The sequence below is a fragment of the Protopterus annectens genome, chromosome 7.part0 (assembly GCF_019279795.1).
Source record: "Protopterus annectens isolate FY-2018-M chromosome 7.part0, PAN1.0, whole genome shotgun sequence".
NCBI lineage: Eukaryota > Metazoa > Chordata > Ceratodontiformes > Protopteridae > Protopterus > Protopterus annectens.
Genome location: NC_056739.1, coordinates 1,789,507,988 through 1,789,528,574, shown reverse-complemented (window position 1 = coordinate 1,789,528,574; position 20,587 = coordinate 1,789,507,988). Strand labels below are relative to the sequence as shown.

The following is a 20,587-nucleotide window of genomic DNA, read 5'->3' as shown; positions in this document are numbered from 1 at the left end:
CATACTCGCCTACATACATGCTCATACACACACAAACACACACACACATGCACACGCACACACATATCACTGTCATCATCATCATCATCATCATTGTGAGATGGGGACATTTACTGAAAAAATGCAGCTCACTGTTGAAAACTACAAATGAACAAAATGGTCTGTATCAGAAAGTACATGGTGTCAGAACTGTTTGTGTATTTGCTGTGATAAAGTCCAGTTATAACCAAGCTGTTCTAAGGGAGTGAATACTTTCTAGTAATTATGCAATCAATTAAAGTATAGGCGGCACAGGAAATGACATGTTTCTACAACACTGATTGGCTACATGCTGAATATATACTAAAAATAAAGGCCAAGAGTTTCCAAAGCATCTGAGTGTTTTTTAATCTTTTGAGTTTTTATCCATATTTTCATGTTTTGCTTTATCTAATTATTGTGGTCACCCTGTTTGCCACAAAAAAGTATACAAAAAGTTTGAGACAGGTATTAATGTCAAGCTGGAACATCTACTCAACTTACTTCTGCTTATGTATTGCTTGTAAAAGCTTGGCTTGTTTTGTCCATGTTGTAACTAATAATTTAGTGGAAAGGTCTGTTATAAATGAAAGAAACTTGCAAAATGTAGGAATCATCAATCATGTAGAGTATAATTTTCTTCCAGGAATAAAGGACAACTAATTAACTAATTATATTCTACTTACATATACTAAACCATCAACTGCTGTTTGTGCTTTCATGTTTCCATGCCAGTAAGCACTGCAGGTTACAAACTTTGCACACACTGTCATCAAAATGGTCGACATTAAACTCTTTTCAATGGACATCCAGAATGTTCACTGAAGATTGCAAGACAAATGGTTACCGTATAGTTGTATTTGTATTCTATTAGACAAAATAAGCACGTTTAGTGAAATAACTAGGCTGCATGTTGTAGCCCGAATGATTTTGCATCATCTTGGAAAATAATTTTGGTGCAACATTCAACTACTGTGATATCCTTTTGACAAACAACAAATTGTAGACCATGTTAATCTGCAGTATAGAATGCCTTATTCCCTATGTTGTCCCATTTGTTGTTCAAGCTTTACAAATATAATGATAATATTTAAACACAACATCCTTGGTAATTAAAAAAAAACATTACTTGCTGGTTTAAGTTTTAAGGTATACCAAGTAAGTGAATTTAAAGATCTGAGTTTTATTTGTAAATTCCTAAAGATTAGACAGGTTTGATGTCAATATTAAAAAAGAAACGTGCTTCAAACAATTCCACGTATTACACACCTCTGTTATATAAAATACTTGTACTTAGCATCATGTGGTAAAGGCATAGTTTTATTTACAGGTTGGTTAATACAATAAACTGCATTATAAAGGATAATTGTTTTTTTTTCACCAGAGACCTGAGACTGAACATCAATATTCATTTTTTGAGGTTTAATATGTTACAATAATTAGATATTTGACAAAGCATTTTTGAAATGGAGGCTTTCAGTCCTGAAAAAAAAAGAGCTCCTCATATGGAATAAAATTGAAAAGCATGTATCCCTGCTTTCAGCCTCAAACCACATATCAGGAACGTTTTCTAGGGAAATCGATTCCCATCACAAAAGATGAAATAGAGTTACCTCCTTTCCGACTTTCTCTTTGCAATTACATTTTGTAGGTGGGTGTCATCATAGAGTCAAGAGTTACCATCCTGTTCACCCTGTCCTAGAAACTATTCTCTCACTTATATCAACAGTCATATAAAATGTGACTTTTGGACTTAAAGGCTTATTTAGAATTCTTCTTCTTTCACCTGTTACTTGTACCAGTTGCTAGATAACTATGTCATTGATTTTTACAGCTCTTTATAAAATATTTGTTAAAATAAATAAAATGTTATGTCTATTGTATTTCTGTTCAATGTTTAATATTTGATTTTTACGTTAGTTTCCATCCTCTCATCGAGGAGCTGGGAATAGGCATGTTTGCATGCCGATGTGTTTCTGTGTATGCGCATCCGTATGTGTGTGTGTTTGTCAATGTCCATACAGTCATGCTCATATATGTGTATGTTAATTACTTATCACCAATCTTACAATTGCAGTAGGCATGTTGATACATTATTAAAAAGATATTTGTCAGTGTTGGCCTTTGTCTTTAGTTCTTGATTCTGCAAAATGTTCCTGCTCACTGGTATGGCTGGAAATGTCCAAATGGTCACTTCTGCTACTCATCTAGCCACATCCACAGCTATGGGTTATATTATACATATAATTTATTTTTAACTAAATACATTTAATTTACTGCATGTACATGCAAAATGAAACTACACAGTAAGTGCAGGACATTCACTTCCGTGCACGATGCAAGTGTTTTATTCTCCTTTTTATGCTGACTTTCTTTATGGGCCTTTGTTTTCTTCTACTAGGCAATATTTATCTGAGCTCATCACTGCTTGTTTGCTACATCATACAGCGGTATGAAAAATATTCCTGACAGCTATGTAAGTGCCACTTGGGAAGGGATAAAAATTCAGATTGCTTAAGCGGTGAATGTAGATTTTGCATGCTCAGGTATAAACTCCTCTGATGTACATTCTCAGTGCTTATCATGCGTAAACCATTCCTATAAATCATATCAGTCCATTTAAATTAGTATTTGCACAGTGAAAAGTACTACACAAAAGTTCTTGGCAATAACATCAGTCTAGTATAATTCACTTTCAAACAACATCTATTTTATCATGTCATATTCTGTTTATTCAACTATCATTGGGCATTGCTAAAACAAAGATATTGTCTCTTTTGTGGTGCCCCCTTCTAACCACACTGATCAGTAATTCATAGGACGTCATTCCTTCCCCCACCCCAGCTGCATTGTTCTTCATGGTGAATTACTTTCATTGTAATTATTTCAGTGTTTCTGGTTGTACTGTGGCAATTCCAATCATGTTGCCCATGATATGGCAGCACTGTGTTCTTTGGCCTTCATCCTGAGGGCAGCAATGCTTGATGTCTTGCGGTCAGGTTCAGCATTTAGGTCATAACTATTAATGGCGGTGCTGATCCCAGCAGTGCCAAAGAGACTGCCCATATGTGTTTGTCCAACATGTCCGCCAGGGCCAGAAACACCTAGGAAGTCAGAGACCCCTGTTGCTGCATGTGCATGTGCATGTGGAGACATGCATGATGCCACCGTATCACAGGGAACGACACAGGCAGGAACAGGTGAAGTGGTGCCATTGTTTCCAATCCAAGTAGGGTTTTGAATCTATGAAGGAAAAAATGATAGATGGTTACAGCTTTTCAGACTGCATTCACATACTCTGTACATATGTTAATATGACAGATATTTGCTTAGCTTTCCCTTGCTATTTTTCTATCTACGTCCTCTTCTTTTACCAGATTTGTAGGATATTTATAGTTAGTTCTCAGGTGACAATCTATCACATTCCATTCAAGTCATTTTCATTGGCATTAAATAATTATACGTAAATAGAGCAACCATTACAAATCTAAACAGAAGTCACAGAAAATTAAAAATGGTAAAAGAGGTAATGACATAAAGAAATCTTGTTGGTCAGAACTTGTGCTGAGAGCCGTAGTCTTGTGTATGAATATATGACTGTACTTTTCTAATTTTCAGGCCTTAATAACATTACATACTTGTGAGTAGAATCCTTGTCAGTCCCTGTTCAAGCAGCGCAGATGTCTCACCACAAACCTGAGCATTGCTTTAGCATGAACTGTGAAATAAATATTACAAATAAAATTGAATACTGGATGTTATATTCATGATTTCTATTGCATCACATTACAAAATTGTGATGACACAAAACATGTTTTAAAAAACTACACTTAAAAGAGTAAAATTATTTATTTAACGAAAACACAAAGATAAAACTTGTGTGAATTTCAGAACCAACTGGTAGTACTCATCTGATCCACTTGATCAATTCGCACTTCCTAAACTGTGATTTAGCTTACTACAGCATTACTGCTCTAAACCTGCTACACATAATCTAATCGACTCTCGCAGTTTACTGGTCTTGATTACCTTTCCGTATGTAGCAACTACTGTCCATATCCCCACCACTTCTACTCCTGCTTTAACTAGTCTCCCTTTTACGTTCCAGTTATGTAACTGTACAGATCTGTTTTTTCTCTCTCACATTTAATGGTATGGTGTCCCTTAACTGTAGCAGAACAAATGCCGAAAGTCTACCCTCAGGATTAATCCTGAAATCACATCTGTGGTGACTGATAGTGAACATATCATTATACAGTACTTCCACAGCAAATCATCAAAGCATCTGAAAGAGTTTGAAGAATACTGCAAGAAAAAAATAGAGAAATATATACTTTTAACAACAAACACACAGCAGTCTGCTGACTACTATAACCCCAAACAATTCTAGCATGCCCTATACTTCTAGTAATCAATCATTCCAGTTGTCATGTCTATATCCCCAAGAGCTAGAAACCAGGCATAATAGCTTCATTATGCACTAGTTGAATTTTTAGCACCTGTGACATCTTCTTATTTATTCTTTGTTAACCAGGTTAGTCCCATTAGTCTATTAGCTTCTTTTCATGGCAAACCTAAGGTGGTATTTATACTACTAGGGGCAATTTGGGCAGGGCATTGAGGAACTTCCCCTACTCTTTTTAACATAGGTGCTGTTGGGTCTTTTGCCCTTGAGCTGCCACCAGCTCAGGCAGATGGGGCCTCGGTTTAACATCTAATCTGGACGACACACTCAGGAGTGCAGGTCCCCCCTTACACTTCACTGCAGTGTCAGCAATTTATCTACTTGGTGTAGGAACAGAACCCACTGGTGTTTGCACCAAAGGTAAGTGTGCTTCCTGTTTTGCCATTGACACTGCAGTTCTTCATTATTCTACTCTATCCCTCATCTAAACTTCTTGTGAAAGGGACAGATTCAATGTATATTAGATCATTCTCTCCTCTGAGATGCCACTCATGGTTCTTATCCTAGTCATAGATTGAAGCTGTACTCTTTTCTTTAACTGAATATCTTTGTGGCAAAGCTAAGGACGGTAAGGCTGTTATAGTGCTTTTTCTTGATCTATCTAATGCTTCCATTTAAACAAAACTTGAACAATGTTATAATGAAACAACAGCATTTGTGACCTACCTTCCAAGTAAAACCCATTGTCTAGTACTCAAGTAAGTAAACTGGCTGGAATTCCCCAACTAGTAAAAGTTCATTTAACTTAAAATAACCCAATCTATACTTCTTCACACAAGCAAATGTCCATCACTGAAGGCAGTAATGCTATGGTACTCCCTATCTAGCTTTCTCAGGTATAAGGACACATATTTTGATTAAGTCTGTAGACCTAATAATAAACATTATGAGGCAATGTATTCCTCATATGAATCCAAATGTTGGAATACTCTCACACAAAACTTACAACAAATCATAAATCCAAAATACTTCACAGCAAACCTCGGGACCCACCTCTTGGATACCAAATTTCTACTCTTCTCCTGGCTAAATGTTTCATCCATCTGTCCTCTATCTGTAGTGCCCTTCTAGTTTAGCTAAATGTTGCTATAACTCTATCCATCAGTCCTCTATCTGTAGTGCCCTTCTAGTTTGGCTAAATGTTGCTATAACTCTATCCATCAGTCCTCTATCTGTAGTGCCCTTCTAGTTTGACTAGATGTTGCTATAACTATATCCATCAGTCCTCTATCTGTAGTGCCCTTCTAGTTTGGCTAAATGTTGCTATAACTCTATCCATCAGTCTTCTATCTGTAGTGCCCTTCTAGTTTAGCTAAATGTTGCTATAACACTATCTATCAGTCCTCTATCTGTAGTGCCCTTCTAGTTTAGCTAAATGTTACTATAACTCTATCCATCAGTCCTCTATCTGTAGTGCCCTTCTAGTTTGGCTAAATGTTGCTATAACTCTATCCATCAGTCCTCTATCTGTAGTGCCCTTCTAGTTTGACTAAATGTTGCTATAACTCTATCCATCAGTCCTCTATCTGTAGTGTCCTTCTAGTTTGGCTAAATGTTGCTATAACTCTATCCATCAGTCCTCTATCTGTAGTGCCCTTCTAGTTTGACTAAATGTTGCTATAACTCTATCCATCAGTCCTCTATCTGTAGTGCCCTTCTAGTTTGACTAAATGTTGCTATAACTCTATACATCAGTCCTCTATCTGTAGTGCCCTTCTAGTTTGACTAAATGTTGCTATAACTCTATCCATCAGTCCTCTATCTGTAGTGCCCTTCTAGTTTGGCTAAATGTTGCTATAACTCTATACATCAGTCCTCTATCTGTAGTGCCCTTCTATTTTGGCTAAATGTTGCTATAACTCTATCCATCAGTCCTCTATCTGTAGTGCCCTTCTAGTTTGACTAAATGTTGCTATAACTCTGTCCATCAGTCCTCTATCTGTAGTGCCCTTCTAGTTTGACTAAATGTTGCTATAACTCTATCCATCAGTCCTCTATCTGTAGTGCCCTTCTAGTTTGACTAAATGTTGCTATAACTCTGTCCATCAGTCCTCTATCTGTAGTGCCCTTCTAGTTTGGCTAAATGTTGCTATAACTCTATCCATCAGTCCTCTATCTGTAGTGCCTTTCTAGTTTGACTAAATGTTGCTATAACTCTATCCATCAGTCCTCTATCTGTAGTGCCCTTCTAGTTTGGCTAAATGTTGCTATAACTCTATCCATCAGTCCTCTATCTGTAGTGCCCTTCTAGTTTGACTAAATGTTGCTATAACTCTATCCATCAGTCCTCTATCTGTAGTGCCCTTCTAGTTTAGCTAAATGTTGCTATAACTCTATCCATCAGTCCTCTATCTGTAGTGCCCTTCTAGTTTAGCTAAATGTTGCTATAACTCTATCCATCAGTCCTCTATCTGTAGTGCCCTTCTAGTTTGGCTAAATGTTGCTATAACTCTATCCATCAGTCCTCTATCTGTAGTGCCCTTCTAGTTTGACTAAATGTTGCTATAACTCTATCCATCAGTCCTCTATCTGTAGTGCCCTTCTAGTTTGGCTAAATGTTGCTATAACTCTATCCATCAGTCCTCTATCTGTAGTGCCCTTCTAGTTTGACTAAATGTTGCTATAACTCTATCCATCAGTCCTCTATCTGTAGTGCCCTTCTAGTTTGGCTAAATGTTGCTATAACTCTATCTATCAGTCTTCTATCTGTAGTGCCTTTCTAGTTTGACTAAATGTTGCTATAACTCTATCCATCAGTCCTCTATCTGTAGTGCCCTTCTAGTTTGACTAAGTGTTGCTATAACTCTATCCATCAGTCCTCTATCTGTAGTGCCCTTCTAGTTTGGCTAAATGTTACTATAACTCTATCCATCAGTCCTCTATCTGTAGTGCCCTTCTAGTTTTCTTGATAATCTAAGATGTGGGATTTCATCTGAAGACCCAGTAGCTTATCACTGCTACAGTAAAACTAAAATGTAACTTCATGAATTATGTTTTCCAGGATCTATTGCTTCTGTTTTTTGTTTCTTTATATATTAATGTCTGTATCTTGTGTACCTGTTTTGCCTTGTAAAATGTGTTAAGTGCAGAGCTTTTCTCTCAAGGCTTCCAGTGAAAAGTCTGAATTTTCCTGTAAACAAATGCTAATTAATAAATACATTAAATGTATAAAATGATTTATCCTCCTGCAGAATGGCAAATTCCTAAGTGATGGTGTTAGAAGAAGTTTCTAGAGACTAAGAAGGAACCCTGTTAACTAGAAGCTATTTCTAGAAATTGTGTTAAAGGAATTATTAACTGTATTTGAGCAGCTGTTGTCCTGTCCCGCCAACAGATTTGTGTCCCAGAGACTCCCCCATCTGTGGAATAGACTCCGTCTTCACGTCAAGCAGAGTACCTCTTTATCCCTTTTTAAGTGTAACCTGGATAACTGGATGGGAAACAGAAAATACACCCCTGAGATTTCACCCATGTCCCTGCTGGACAGGGGCTTTGGGTGCTGACTTGTTGGAACATGGGCTAAACTCTTGGCTAGGCTTATAGGGGCCTCAGGGTCAATAACTTAGTGACTTCCTGTGATCCTATGATCCTATGAAAAAGGGTCATTGAACCAACTTGCCTACATAGTTAACACAGAAATAACAAGTAATAAAATATTGTGTATAAAAAAAGCAGTCTGCCATATACACAACCCCCTATAACACTGTCCGTAAGCAGAATGTTAGTCATGAACTATTTGTGCATGTTGAACCCATAACAATTAATTTTTGGCAATTGGCACAGTTACAGTATGATACATAGTGTACCCTTATTACCATGGGAACAACATAATAAGCAATCTAATAAGTAATTGTAATACAGTGTGAACCATCAGGACTGCATAATTCTCCTGTACAACAACATTAGGCACTGAGAAGCAACATACGTCCTATACGACAAGAAAGACCATATAATTATCTCAAGTTTGTTATAAGCTTAACAGTACATAAGGATGGCAAACTTATAGAAAGGTAGGCATGGTTTTAGCTCAAGAGACAAATGAGATGATAGTAAAGAGCTACCTTAAAAGCGAGGGCTATAAAGACTTAATATCAAGAATGCAATAGTTTAAAGTTATATATGTTTAGAAACAATGGATTCCTGCTCACTGTCTCTATAGCACTGGCAGTCTGCAGTGTTGGCAAGGCAAACTAGTATTTTTGTTCTAAATGGCAGATAGTTTTTCTTGTATTCTTCGTCACAGTGTCTTATCTTTGTCTTGGAATCAGTCCTGACAGAATTCTGTGTCTGCACTTGAACTCATAAATCTTGCCAGATGCTTCTTCCTAAACTGTTTTTTTTTCTCTGTACATTTGAAAACAGACATTTGTGACCTTTAGTTTAGGGATTTCTTTTTATAGCAAACCTCCTGGTTGTTTCTGGAAAAAAGAAAGAAAATATTTAGAATGTTAATTTAGGAGTTCATATCTGGTTCTGAGATCTGATTCTGACAGTGTCTGCATTTTGCTACAATTCCGCTTCACTGTCACATTTGCTTTTAGGTTCATAGGTTCATAGGTAGGTACTAGGCTATCAGCCCTGGGGCCTATACAAGCCCAGCCAAAAAGGTACTCTGGCTTTTGCCACCCAAGAAAATTATTTTCCTGTGCCACTGTCGAGCAGAGCCACAGAGGTGATCCCCGGGGTGAATTTGCTATTTCCCATCCAATCATCAAGATTTTTCTTGAAGAGTGCTAATGAGGAGCTTTGTTTGATATAGCTAGGTAGTTTATTCCAGAGTATGGGAAGTCTCTGGGACAGGAATCTATCCCTCCTGCATGTTCTGTTTAATGTGGTGACAAGGTTTAGGTCCCTAGAGCGTGTAGCTTGGAGGGATTGGGATTTCTTTAAGTGGAGCATGTCCAACAGCTCTGGGTTTGACATACTTTGTATGTTAGGCAGAGATCACCTCTGAGTAGGCGATATGCGATGGAGTAAAGCTGGAGTTTTTTGAGACGGTCTGCATAGGGCATCTGTTTGAGGCCAGTAATCTTCTTTGTGAGGTATTTCTGCGGCCTTTCCAGTTGTTGTAGATGTCTTGTGAGGTACATACCAAAAGGGGCATTGTACTCTATAATGGGTCTAATGAGTAATGAGTAGAGGGGAACAATGACCTCTTTATTTCTGGATGAGAAACCTTTTGTGATGAGGTGTGCCACATAGAAGGATTTCCTACCTACTGTGGCAATGTGATTATCAAAGGAGCGACTACTGTTCACCTGTGTCCCAAGGTCTCTTATCACACTTTCAGTGTTAAGTATACTACCGCCTATGTTGTAGTTCATGGGTACAGAGTTTTTACCAAAGGGGATGACAATGCACTTTTTGGCATTGAGCTTGAGGCCATGGCTTTGACACCAGGCATCTGTCCCAGTGAGGCCCTTTTGTAGGATGTCCGCATCATTAGGAGTTTCGATTATGGCTCCTAGTTTGCAGTCATCTGCGAACTTCAGTAGCCAAAGACCTTCTTTTTTATTGTTAGCCTGTACTTCAGAGAAGTAGATACCAAACAGGAGAGGACCCAGGACTGAACCCTGTGGTACTCCACTTGTCACTGGTCTGAAGTTGGATTTGGAGTCTGCTACTTTCACAGTGTGGGTTCTGTCAGTGAGCCAGTTGGCAACCCATCTTGGGACATAGGGATTTATACCTAGTTTAGTGAGTTTATCTATAATTCCAGAGTGGGGGATGGTGTCAAAAGCCTTGGCAAGATCTAGATAAGCTGTGTGAACCACCTTACCCTTGTCTACGGCTTTGGTGACTGCTTCAAAGAAGTCTATCAGGTTTAGGAGACATGATCTGCCTTTTACAAACCCGAACTGTGTGGGATCCAGAATTTGGAGATTACCAATATCTTTGTTTATAAGTTCCATGATGATACGTTCCATGGCCTTGCAGACCAGGCTTGTCAGGCTAATGGGGCGGTAGTTCCCGGTGTCAGTGGTGGCTCCCCCCTTGTGGAGTGGGATAACCATTGCTGGGCGCCATTCAGCAGGCACAAAGCCTGAGGTGAGGCTATGACTGAACATGGTACTTAGGTGGGGTGCCAGTTCATTCTGTAGTTCATGTAGAACGCAGCCTGGGATGTTGTCTGGTCCCATGGATGCTGTGTTCTTGGCTTTGGAGAGTGTAGTTTTTACCTGTGCAGCCGTGATTACAGGAACTTTGCATTCTTCCGGTATAGAGATGGGCTCTTAAGGGGGTGAGAGGGGGGTAAAGTTAGCACTGAACCTATCTGCCAGGATGTTGGCAATATCAGTTGGGTCTGTATATTTAGGGCCATTGTGCTGTAACTCAAAGCAGATCTGAGTGTTGCCATTGAGATTCTTGACATAGCTATAGAATGCTTTGTGGTTGTCTTTAGAATCAGTGATGACTTTGTTTTCATAACTAGCTTTGGAGGATTTTATCAGGGATCACAGCTTCTTACTGAGGCTGACCAGGGAGCTTGCCCACTCGTGGGATTTTACTCTCTTTTGCAAGAGTTTCTTCCTTCTGTTGTACAGTTTGTTTATGGCAGGGGACCACCAGATTGGCTTCCTTTTTTTGGAGGATAGCGTCTTGGTTCTGTTTGGGATAGCACGATCCATGCACTCATGTAAGTGCTTATAAAGTGCAATTGTGTAGGATTCAGTAGTTGTAACTGTATTGTCCATCTGCATGGGTGTCATGAAGTTCACCACTTCTGTCTTAAGAAGCATGAAGTTGGCTGTGGAGAAATTTTTTTACCATGGTTTCCTTAATGGGGGGTGGAGGCAGGATGTGGATATCTATGGGTTGACTTCAGGTGTGGAGCACCGGTCACTCATATTGGTAATGATTAGATCCAGGATATTGTTGCCCCTGATGGGGGTGTGGATAAGTTGATCCAGGGAATTGAAGTTTATGAATTCCAGAAAGCGTTGAGCGAAGGAGTTGGTACATGAGTAGTTTTCCCAGTTAATGGTGGGGTAGTTGAAATCACCCATTATTAGGGTATTTGGTTGAACCCTAATATTTTCCAGTACATCAAGAAAAGAGGAGTGGGAATCCTGGGGCATGGTGGGTGATCTGTAGCAAGCTACAATTTGGATTGCAGTTTTGCCCAGAGTTAGTTGCACTTGGATAACCTTGGCTGCATTATGCTGAGCAACTAGCCTGGAGGTGTGGATATCCTTAATGAATATGGACACACCTCCATCTTTGGTGTTCCGGTCCAGGTTACATGGCCGAAAAGTGTGGTATGAGTTATAGCCTGGTAGTGCAGGGGTGCTCTCTGGAGCCTTGAACCAGGTCTCAGTCACTGCACAGATATCGATGTTCTCCATTTTAAGGAGTGCCTCGAGTGAGTGCATTTTGAGATTTAGACTTCTAGCATTGAGTAGCATCACCCTCAATTTTTGCTTGCCTGTTCCTGTTACGGTGGTGAAGTTGTCATTTGAACCTTGCCTAAAAAAGGCACTATAGGGGTGGCAAGAACCTAAGCCAGTATCCGGAATCCCAGGGGTGACAGGTGCAGGCCATCTCTGGCCAAGCAAAGTGGTCTGTCGACCATGTCATCCCAGGCAGGCAGATACTGGATCCCTTTAGAATGGCACCAGAAGCTTAGCCAATTGTTGAAGTCAATCATTTTGCCCTTGTACTGCGGCATCATTCTGGGTGATGGCAGAATGCTACTCAGGGCTAGGGTCATACCTGCCTGGGCTACAAGATCGGAAAGCTCTTCCATGTCTCTTTTCATGTAGTCCAGGGAGGTACATCTCAGGTCGTTCACACCAACATGGACAATGACAGAGTCATATTTGTACTTGTTGTGGAGTGACCTGAGTGCGTGGGTTATTTGGCAGATCCTGGTACCCGACAGGCAGCTGACAGTAACCTTCTCCTTGTTTAGCCTGGTGAGTGGGACATCAGTGTGCCTGACTATAGAGTCGCCTATGACTAGTGTGTTGGGTACGTTGTTTTGCCTTATTGGCTGTGGTTGAGTGGCACGCTGAGTCTGCGGGCTATGTGTCATTTGGGTTGTGTTGGGGGGTGGAGGTTGTTTGCATTTCTGCTTTGGAGGTCTCTGTTGCTTGAGCAGATTATTATTGAGAGCCTCTGCGAATGTTTTTGTGTTTCTATGTGTGGATTTTGGTGGTGTAGATTTAGTCAGACTATGTGATGAGTGTGGTGTGGTGCAAGTGTTTACCTTGTCCTCTTGACTGTCAAGTTCAGTCTTGGTTGGAGAGAGCTTTACCTCCAGTTTGGATAGATAAGTGCATCTCTCACAGGTTGTAGTGTTGGGTGTAGGAGGAGAGGGTTGTCTGTGTACATGAGGCAATTTCTACATTGCCCCAAGATGCCCAGATTCATCAGATAGACAGGAGAGAACACTGGGAGCTGACCCTTGGACATGCCTGAATAAAAAAACTATTTTCCTCTAGACAAGTGAGGAAAGTGAGTACAAGAGCTGTTTTTTCTCTAAGCAAATGAGGAAAGTAAGTACCAAAACTGTTTTCCTCTAGGTAATGAGGAAGGTTGAGTGCTGCAGTAATTAGTAGGTTATTTACTGTTTACAAGTTCTGAACAAGTGCTGATCATGAATAAGCAAATTCAAGTGCTAAAAGTAAGAATCTGTATCTGGACTAAACTAGTTACAGGAAAGGGGGGAAACAAGTGCAAATGGGGCTTTTTAATCAGCAAGTTGAAAGAGATGGAAAAACTGCCCAAAAGGCCAACAACTATAATTTCTGGGCCAGAACCACTCCTTATGTGGTAGATAGGTTGCCTAGTGCTTACCACTCCCACTGATAAGCTAGAAGGCTTCCCTCCAACACAGAAAGCTTGGGGGGGGGGGGCTCAGAAGCTTACACACAGTCCTGGATACAGCAAATCTGAATCTGGACTACACTAGTTACAGGAAAGGAATTTTTTTTTTTAAATATATATACAGAAAAGTAGCTAAACCAGCAGTCAAAACAATTCAAATGCAGTGCAAGCTAGCACACTTGAGTATGTAGCAATGTTAGACCAAACAGTTTAAAAAATACAATTAAATTAAAAATAACAAAACAATGCAGAAGGAGTCTATTAGGTAGAATGAGGTAAAGAGATGGGACTGGGGGGAGTGTCCCAGATCAAATCTACAGTGGGGGCGGGCAACTGCAAAAACCTCCAAATTTAAACAACAGCACAGGAATAGGGAGGATGGGTTTGGGAAAACCAACACCTTCAGCAGAGATCTGAAAAACTATACAGTGAAGCAAAAATAACAGTGCACAACTCTGAAGTCAGACAGCAATGATATAAAATTAGTCAAACAACAGTTACCAGTACACAACTCTGACGTGCCAGAAAAATATACTCAGCTCTGTATATCTCCAGATAGTTTGAAGAGCAGTCTTTCAGGACACAGGAAGGCTCTAGCAATGATATGCTTTTGACATAACAGCATGAAGACTATGATTCAGCCGAGATAATTTTTTTTTGTGAAACTGCCATCAGTGTCCCCAAGCTATTAAAAATAAAAAAATAAATCAGGATAGTTCTGATCTATTTTTATTTAAGGTCAGACTTTTTTATTGACTTTGACTAGTTTTCCTTTATGAAGCGAACTTTCCAAGCCCACCAGATTTTTGGACTGCTGAAGGTCTTCCGAGATTTATTTTGTGTGGTCATTTTGAAATTTCTTTGTTTTCTACAGATCTCTTCCTAGATAAACTCTGCTCTTCACTGCTGACTCTGGAACATTTTAATATTCACTAAGGATGTTCTATGTCTGATTCAAGTCATCTGTGGATTCTAAATTAAAATATTAATAAAAGGTTTCTGTTATATGTGGATCTTAGTATTTCATGAAGGTTTGTTAATGTCTAACCATGATTTTTTCCTCATAGTATTGTGAACGGTATTTGAAATAAATAATATCCTTAAATAATTTTGTTGGGATAGACACTTAACCTTTCTAACTATATAGTAGTTAGAGCCTTAATCATTTAATGCAGGTTAAATTATCAAAAGGGTAGAGGTCACCAAGCTATATTCATGATGCATCTCAGAAATCTGCTGAAAGTCAGATTGTTAACTTGATGAATACTGTTTTGTCTCCACAATTATGTTATGCACGTACATGTCATGTAGGTTGTTTTCAGAATGACGTTGTTATCATTACTATTAGACAGCAATTATGTTTTAAGGTTCATCTTTATCCAGAATGTGTGAATATGTTCTGATTCCCATGGGGGTACCGACTGGTTATGAAGCTAATATATTACGCATCATTTGGAAGGTAATATTAAATCTCAATCTTCTGAGTTGGATTATTAAATATTTGGAAAAATATATCCTAACGAAGCCAAATTAATGGACCAGCACCCTAAGAGTTGACCTGGAAAGGTGTGTAAGTGAAGACTGGGATGGTTTGGATGAATACTACCACCCCAGAACTCCTACATTTTAATATTTCATGATTTTATCTACATCTCCTCCTCCTCCTTGCTTGTCAGTTCTTTTTTTAGAGAACCTTCTGTAACTTCTAAAAGTTTCAGTGTCTTAGAAAGAATTTTTAATTTGTCATAAAGGTTTTGTCAGCAGTTCTGACCATTATAGCTAGAGCTGGACAGCCTGGACTAAGCTGCTGCTTAAGCCACTGCCTGTTGATGGTCTCATCTCTCCAGATAAAAACTTTAAATGACATGATTTACATTTTGGTATTTTATTACTTGTAGACCAGGTAAAGCCACTGGATGCAATCATCCCTTTTTAGGGGTGATCCAGGAGTATTACCTTTCGAAGTGACTTGCTTACACAGTAGACACAGGTGGATGGAATCAACTCCTGCACTCCGGGCCCAGGAAGCAGCGCATTGACAGCTGAGTCCACTTAACTAGTGGCATTATTTTAACTATACTCCAGGCGGTTTTTGTTTTTTTTTTAATAGGGAATTGTCTTTGATTTTTGCTTAAAAAAGATGGGTATTGTTCATTACAATGTTCATACCCTAAGATAGACTTCTCAAGTTCAAGTGGGTTACCAGCATGGCCAATAAGCTGGCCTGCAACTTGTCTTTCAGAAGCCCCAACAGTGTTCTTCAGATGTGCATCATCAACATTTGTGGTCTCTAGCAAACAGAGATTTCCCCATGCATGGCTGACTGACCCATTTTAAACCCAAGCAAGGGAACAATAATATATATATATATATATATATATATATATATATATATATATATATATATATATATTGGTTTATATATATATATATATATATATATATATATATATATATATATATATATATATATTGGTTTATATCAGATATCCCGCGGTGGTGGTGCTGCGGTAGCGTTGTTGCCTCACATTAAGACGCTGTCCCGTTTGATTCTCAGCTAGAGCGTCTTCTGCATGTAGACATGCGTGAATGGGCGTACCTTCGTTGAAGGTTGTGCGTCAGGGCTGGTAACTCGGCACGTAAAAATCAACTACCAATCATTAGCGGACCGGAGTTCCAATGTGGCGACCCCTAAAGCCGAAAGACACAACAACATTGGTTTATATCAGATGACTGAGTTTTCGGAAACTCAAATTTCATATGGTTGGGACTATATGTTCAATTTTCTGAAATCTCAAAGCTATTTGTATGCAGATCACGGGACAGTGGGGGTTGGGGAATTTACTCTTTTACCCACTGTAGTGCAATCTTAGGGTTGGTATACATCGTTTGCAGGGCATGTTGGAGGTGCAGGGGTGTTTGCCACCCTGCAAAAATGTAGATGTTCGTTGTCTTGTTTCATTTTGAGTTTACAGAAAGTCAAACTTATGGTGTGGACCATATGAAGTTTAACTTTCTGAACACTTGATAATCTAACATAAACCTAGTTTTATACATACACACACGCATATATATATATATATATATATATATATATATATATATATATATATATATATATATATATATATATATATATATATATATATACACACACTTATGTATATGGTAAACAGACACAAAGACACACACACACATGCGAATACACACACACACACACACACACACACACACACACACACACATCTAAATAAATATATTCTGAACCAGGAGAGGACTAATCTGGTGTGTTCACTATTTATTGAATTGTGGCCTTGTGCAAGTTGTCAGACAGTTTCTTAACATTTTTAACCACACAATGACCAGTAGTAGGACAGTGCAGGATGGCAGACTGAACATAAGGACATTTCAACATTTTGTAGGAGTTTATCCGATCAACTGGTGGTCCATTTGTTCATTAAGATTCTGTTAATTCTGCTCCTGTTAAGGGATCTAGATTGTGTGGCACTGATAACCAAACCTGTGTAAGTCTTTCATTCCTTCCCCCATGTCATATCAATCAGATCAGTCAGACTCAGTCTGCAGATCAGTCCATTTCTTCCCCATGTCAGGTCAGTCAGACTCAGCCTATAGATCTGTCAGACTCATCCTGCAGATCAGTCCATTCGTTCCCCATTTCATATGAGTCAGATCAGTCAGAGTCAGTCTGCAGATCAGTCCATTCCTTCCCCAGGTCATATCAGTCAGGTCAGTCAGACTCAGTCTGCAGATCAGTCCATTTCTTCCCCATGTCAAATCAGTCAGATCGGTCAGAATCAGCTTGCAGATCAGTTCATACCTTCTCCATGTCAGATCAGTCAGATCAGTCAGACTCAGCTTGCAGTTCAGTCCATTTCTTCCTCATGTCATATGTATCAGTCAGATCTGTCAGACTAAGCCTGCAGATCAGTCCATTCCTTCCCCAGGTCATATTAGTCAGATCAGTCAGACTCAGTCTGCAGATCAGTCCATTCCTTCCCCAGGTCATATCAGTCAGATCAGTCAGACTCAGTCTGGAGATCAGTCTATTCCTTCCCCATGTCAGATCAGTCAGATCAGTCAGACACAGCCTACAGATCAGTCACACACAGCCTGCAGATCAGTCCATTCCTTCCCCATGTCAGATCAGTCAGACTCAGCCTGCAGATCAGTCAGATTCAGCATCCAGATCAGTCCATTCCTTCCCTATGTCATATAATTCAGATCAGTCAGACACAGCCTACAGATCAGTCACACACAGCCTGCAGATCAGTCCATTCCTTCCATATATCAGGTCAGTGAGATCAGTCAGACTCAGCCAGACTCAGCCTGCAGATCAGTCCATTCCTTCCATATATCAGGTCAGTCAGATCACTCAGACAGCCTGCAGATCAGTCCATTTCTTCCCCATGTCAGATCAGTCAGACTCAGCTGAAGATATGTCAGACTCAGGCTGATTATTGGGGTGCATATGTAGTAATGACCCATTCAGGAAGTTTGGGCCCATTCACAAAGAAAATTAGGCACCAGCTTAAAGACTGAATTAGCTGTTGCATTAGACAAGCTTCATGCACTACTGATTTGGGGAATATATACCCAGCACCCTCATCCAATGTTGCACAACCCTGAGGACATGAACTCAATAAATACATCTATGTTCCTATCTCTCTGTAAAAGAATAGAGCTGTCCCACCTATGTTTAGAATATATATATATATATATATATATATATATATATATATATATATATATATATATATATATATATATATGGGGCTCAGTCCAGACATGGGGGTGGAGGTGCACGGAGGTCGTCTTCATATTGTTTTATTTCTGCGGTACCTTTATATTTTTTATTTGCTTTCATATATGTATTTCTGTATTATTTTACTATTTTGAATTCCTTTCTTTTCCTTATTTATCAGAAAACATCACGACAGAAACAAGGAAGACATGCACAGCCTTTATAAAACAACATTTAACAAACAAAGCAATAACTTTCCTACTATCAGCAATTACTCAACCATTATCAGTAAAAGATCACAATCTTTCATTCTTACTTTGACAGTATTACAATACACAGCATTATGTCCTACTAGCTTCTCCTCACCAGATAATTTATTCATGAAGGCAAGTTGACATGCTCATAATGTTTATCTCAATTACATCACTGTCTCCTCTGTAACTTCACCTTCCCACATTCATTCCATAATGCCATAATTTTAATAAATATTACCTGCCGATTATCTAAAATATTTAAATTGTACTGCTTAACGTTCTGATGCTTATGTTTTACAGGTGCTCCCATCGGACATCCTCTAGACCCTCTTGTAAGCATAAAACAATCATGCCTGATGCATTTATCATAGACAATACAGGGGTGAAAACCATTCCTCATGTACGCTATTGATCTCATCTTTTAATTTATATTAATTTTTTACAAACATTCTTCATATCATCTTCTTGCTAATATATGCAAAATCTAGTTCATGGCTTTCTTAATCACTTTGTTTTATTTATAGGTGAATACTAGGCTAACTGCCCTGAAGGTTCATTTTAAGCCTAACAGATAACCTGAGGTCAGAATCAAACCATGCCTCTTGTGTCTGTGAGGTGAAGACCTTAACCATTATGCCAAACCCACCACTCTTCTTATAATGGAAGGACAGTGAGTGCAAGTCATATATATTACATACATGCCATATATCGTTCTCTTAGTATTCCATCATATAAAGTCTACTAGTGTACGATGAACTTGCCATAGTCAGCCCAGTCATTACATCTACTTTGCCAACTAGGGACCCACCAGGCCAGTCAGGCACAATCTCTTTCCAATGAGGATTTGAAAGATTATTTATTTGTTGTATTTCCATTTTTTAAGATTGACATGTAAGGCACATTAACACAACTGGATACCAAAAATGCATTTTCCCAGTTTTCTTTTAATCTACTCCTTGCATCCTCACTCAGGCAATTTGCTTTATGTTCAATTATCGAGACTACTGGATTCTTATTTCTGGAATTTATTTACCTGAGGACAAACCCCAGCATTCTGATTGCAGCTACTACCCTCTCAGTCTGCTCCCAAGGAGGAAATGTGTCCACACTACAGAGCCATGGACAGACCAAACGTTGAGTATTACATGAAGGTCTAGAGGTCACACAAGGAAAGGGACTTCAGATAGCTTGAGAGAATCCAGAGTAAAGCTACCAGAAAGATCTATGGGATGTTGGGAAGGGATATGTCTGCAGGTCATAACAGCTAGAGATATTCTTACAGGAGAACAGAAGAGGACATGATATTAGTGTACAAGATTGTTTCATGGAGATGTGGAGGGGGGGGGTTTCATCCAGAATAGGAAGGGTGGAGGGAGAAGGAGAGAATACAGCTAGCAGGACCAACTACTCCCTGGCTCTCTAAAAGTAGTTTTCACACAGTGGATTTTAGACCCATGAAGTGAACTGTCTGGATAAGTGCAGAGAGGGAGAGAGAGGGAGAATTCCCAGAGGCATTCAAGAGGGCATGGAGCACGTAGAAAAAGGGTAAGACAAAGCTAGGAATAAAGGTGAGGTAGAATGTAGAATGCACATAAAAGAGCAGACTAGATGGAAGTATTACCTCCTTTGCCATGATGTAAATTTAATGTAGATGTACACAGAGTGAATAGCAACTACAATGCTCCAGCTTTGGGACTGCCAAATGTGAAACACATTTAAAGGACAAGACCTGATAAGTCTACAGCCTTCTGTCCTTCTACAGTTTTAATGTAAAGGTGCACTGATGAAAGGACATTACCAAGTTAAAAACGTGCAAAAGACAGCATGTGCATCAGGCTCTCTAGCTATTTTACAATATTCATAGCATTAACAATATTATTACTTAGTATATGCCCTGCTTACACAGTCTAAGGACATAGCAAACATACCGATGCCTTGAAATCGTTTTTACCTGGTGTCTTTTTCAAATATAGATGTGCGCAGTGAAGCACAATGCTTATGGAAAAAAGGCTGACTGAAGTCTTTGAACATGTTTTAAAGCTCTTTGCTATTCCTGCCACTGTTGTGCTGATAGATGCATAATGAAAGCTTGTTAAGCACCTTTGTTATATCTGCAAGGTGCTTAACAATCCTGTCTTTTCACTGATTTTGGAGTGTAATCTCAGTGCTCCATGGACTACAAGTTGGCTATGACTGGAAACCAAATCATAATTCTCTATATTATAGCATTTGTGCATGTATAGCTTGTCAGCCTCTGTA

The 20,587-nt window shown here is 39.1% G+C and overlaps 1 protein-coding gene across 1 annotated transcript in view; it reads right to left on the bottom strand.

Moving 5' to 3' along the window:
• Nucleotides 1-1,181: 1,181 nt before the first annotated feature.
• Nucleotides 1,182-20,587, bottom strand: part of ALX4 (ALX homeobox 4) — a 509,794-nt gene continuing 490,388 nt past the window's right edge. Inside the window, exon 4 of the mRNA XM_044078313.1 lies at nt 1,182-3,261. Within this exon, the coding sequence (XP_043934248.1) occupies nt 2,938-3,261 (324 nt within the window). The 3' untranslated portion in view covers nt 1,182-2,937. The remainder of the gene's footprint in view (nt 3,262-20,587) is intronic.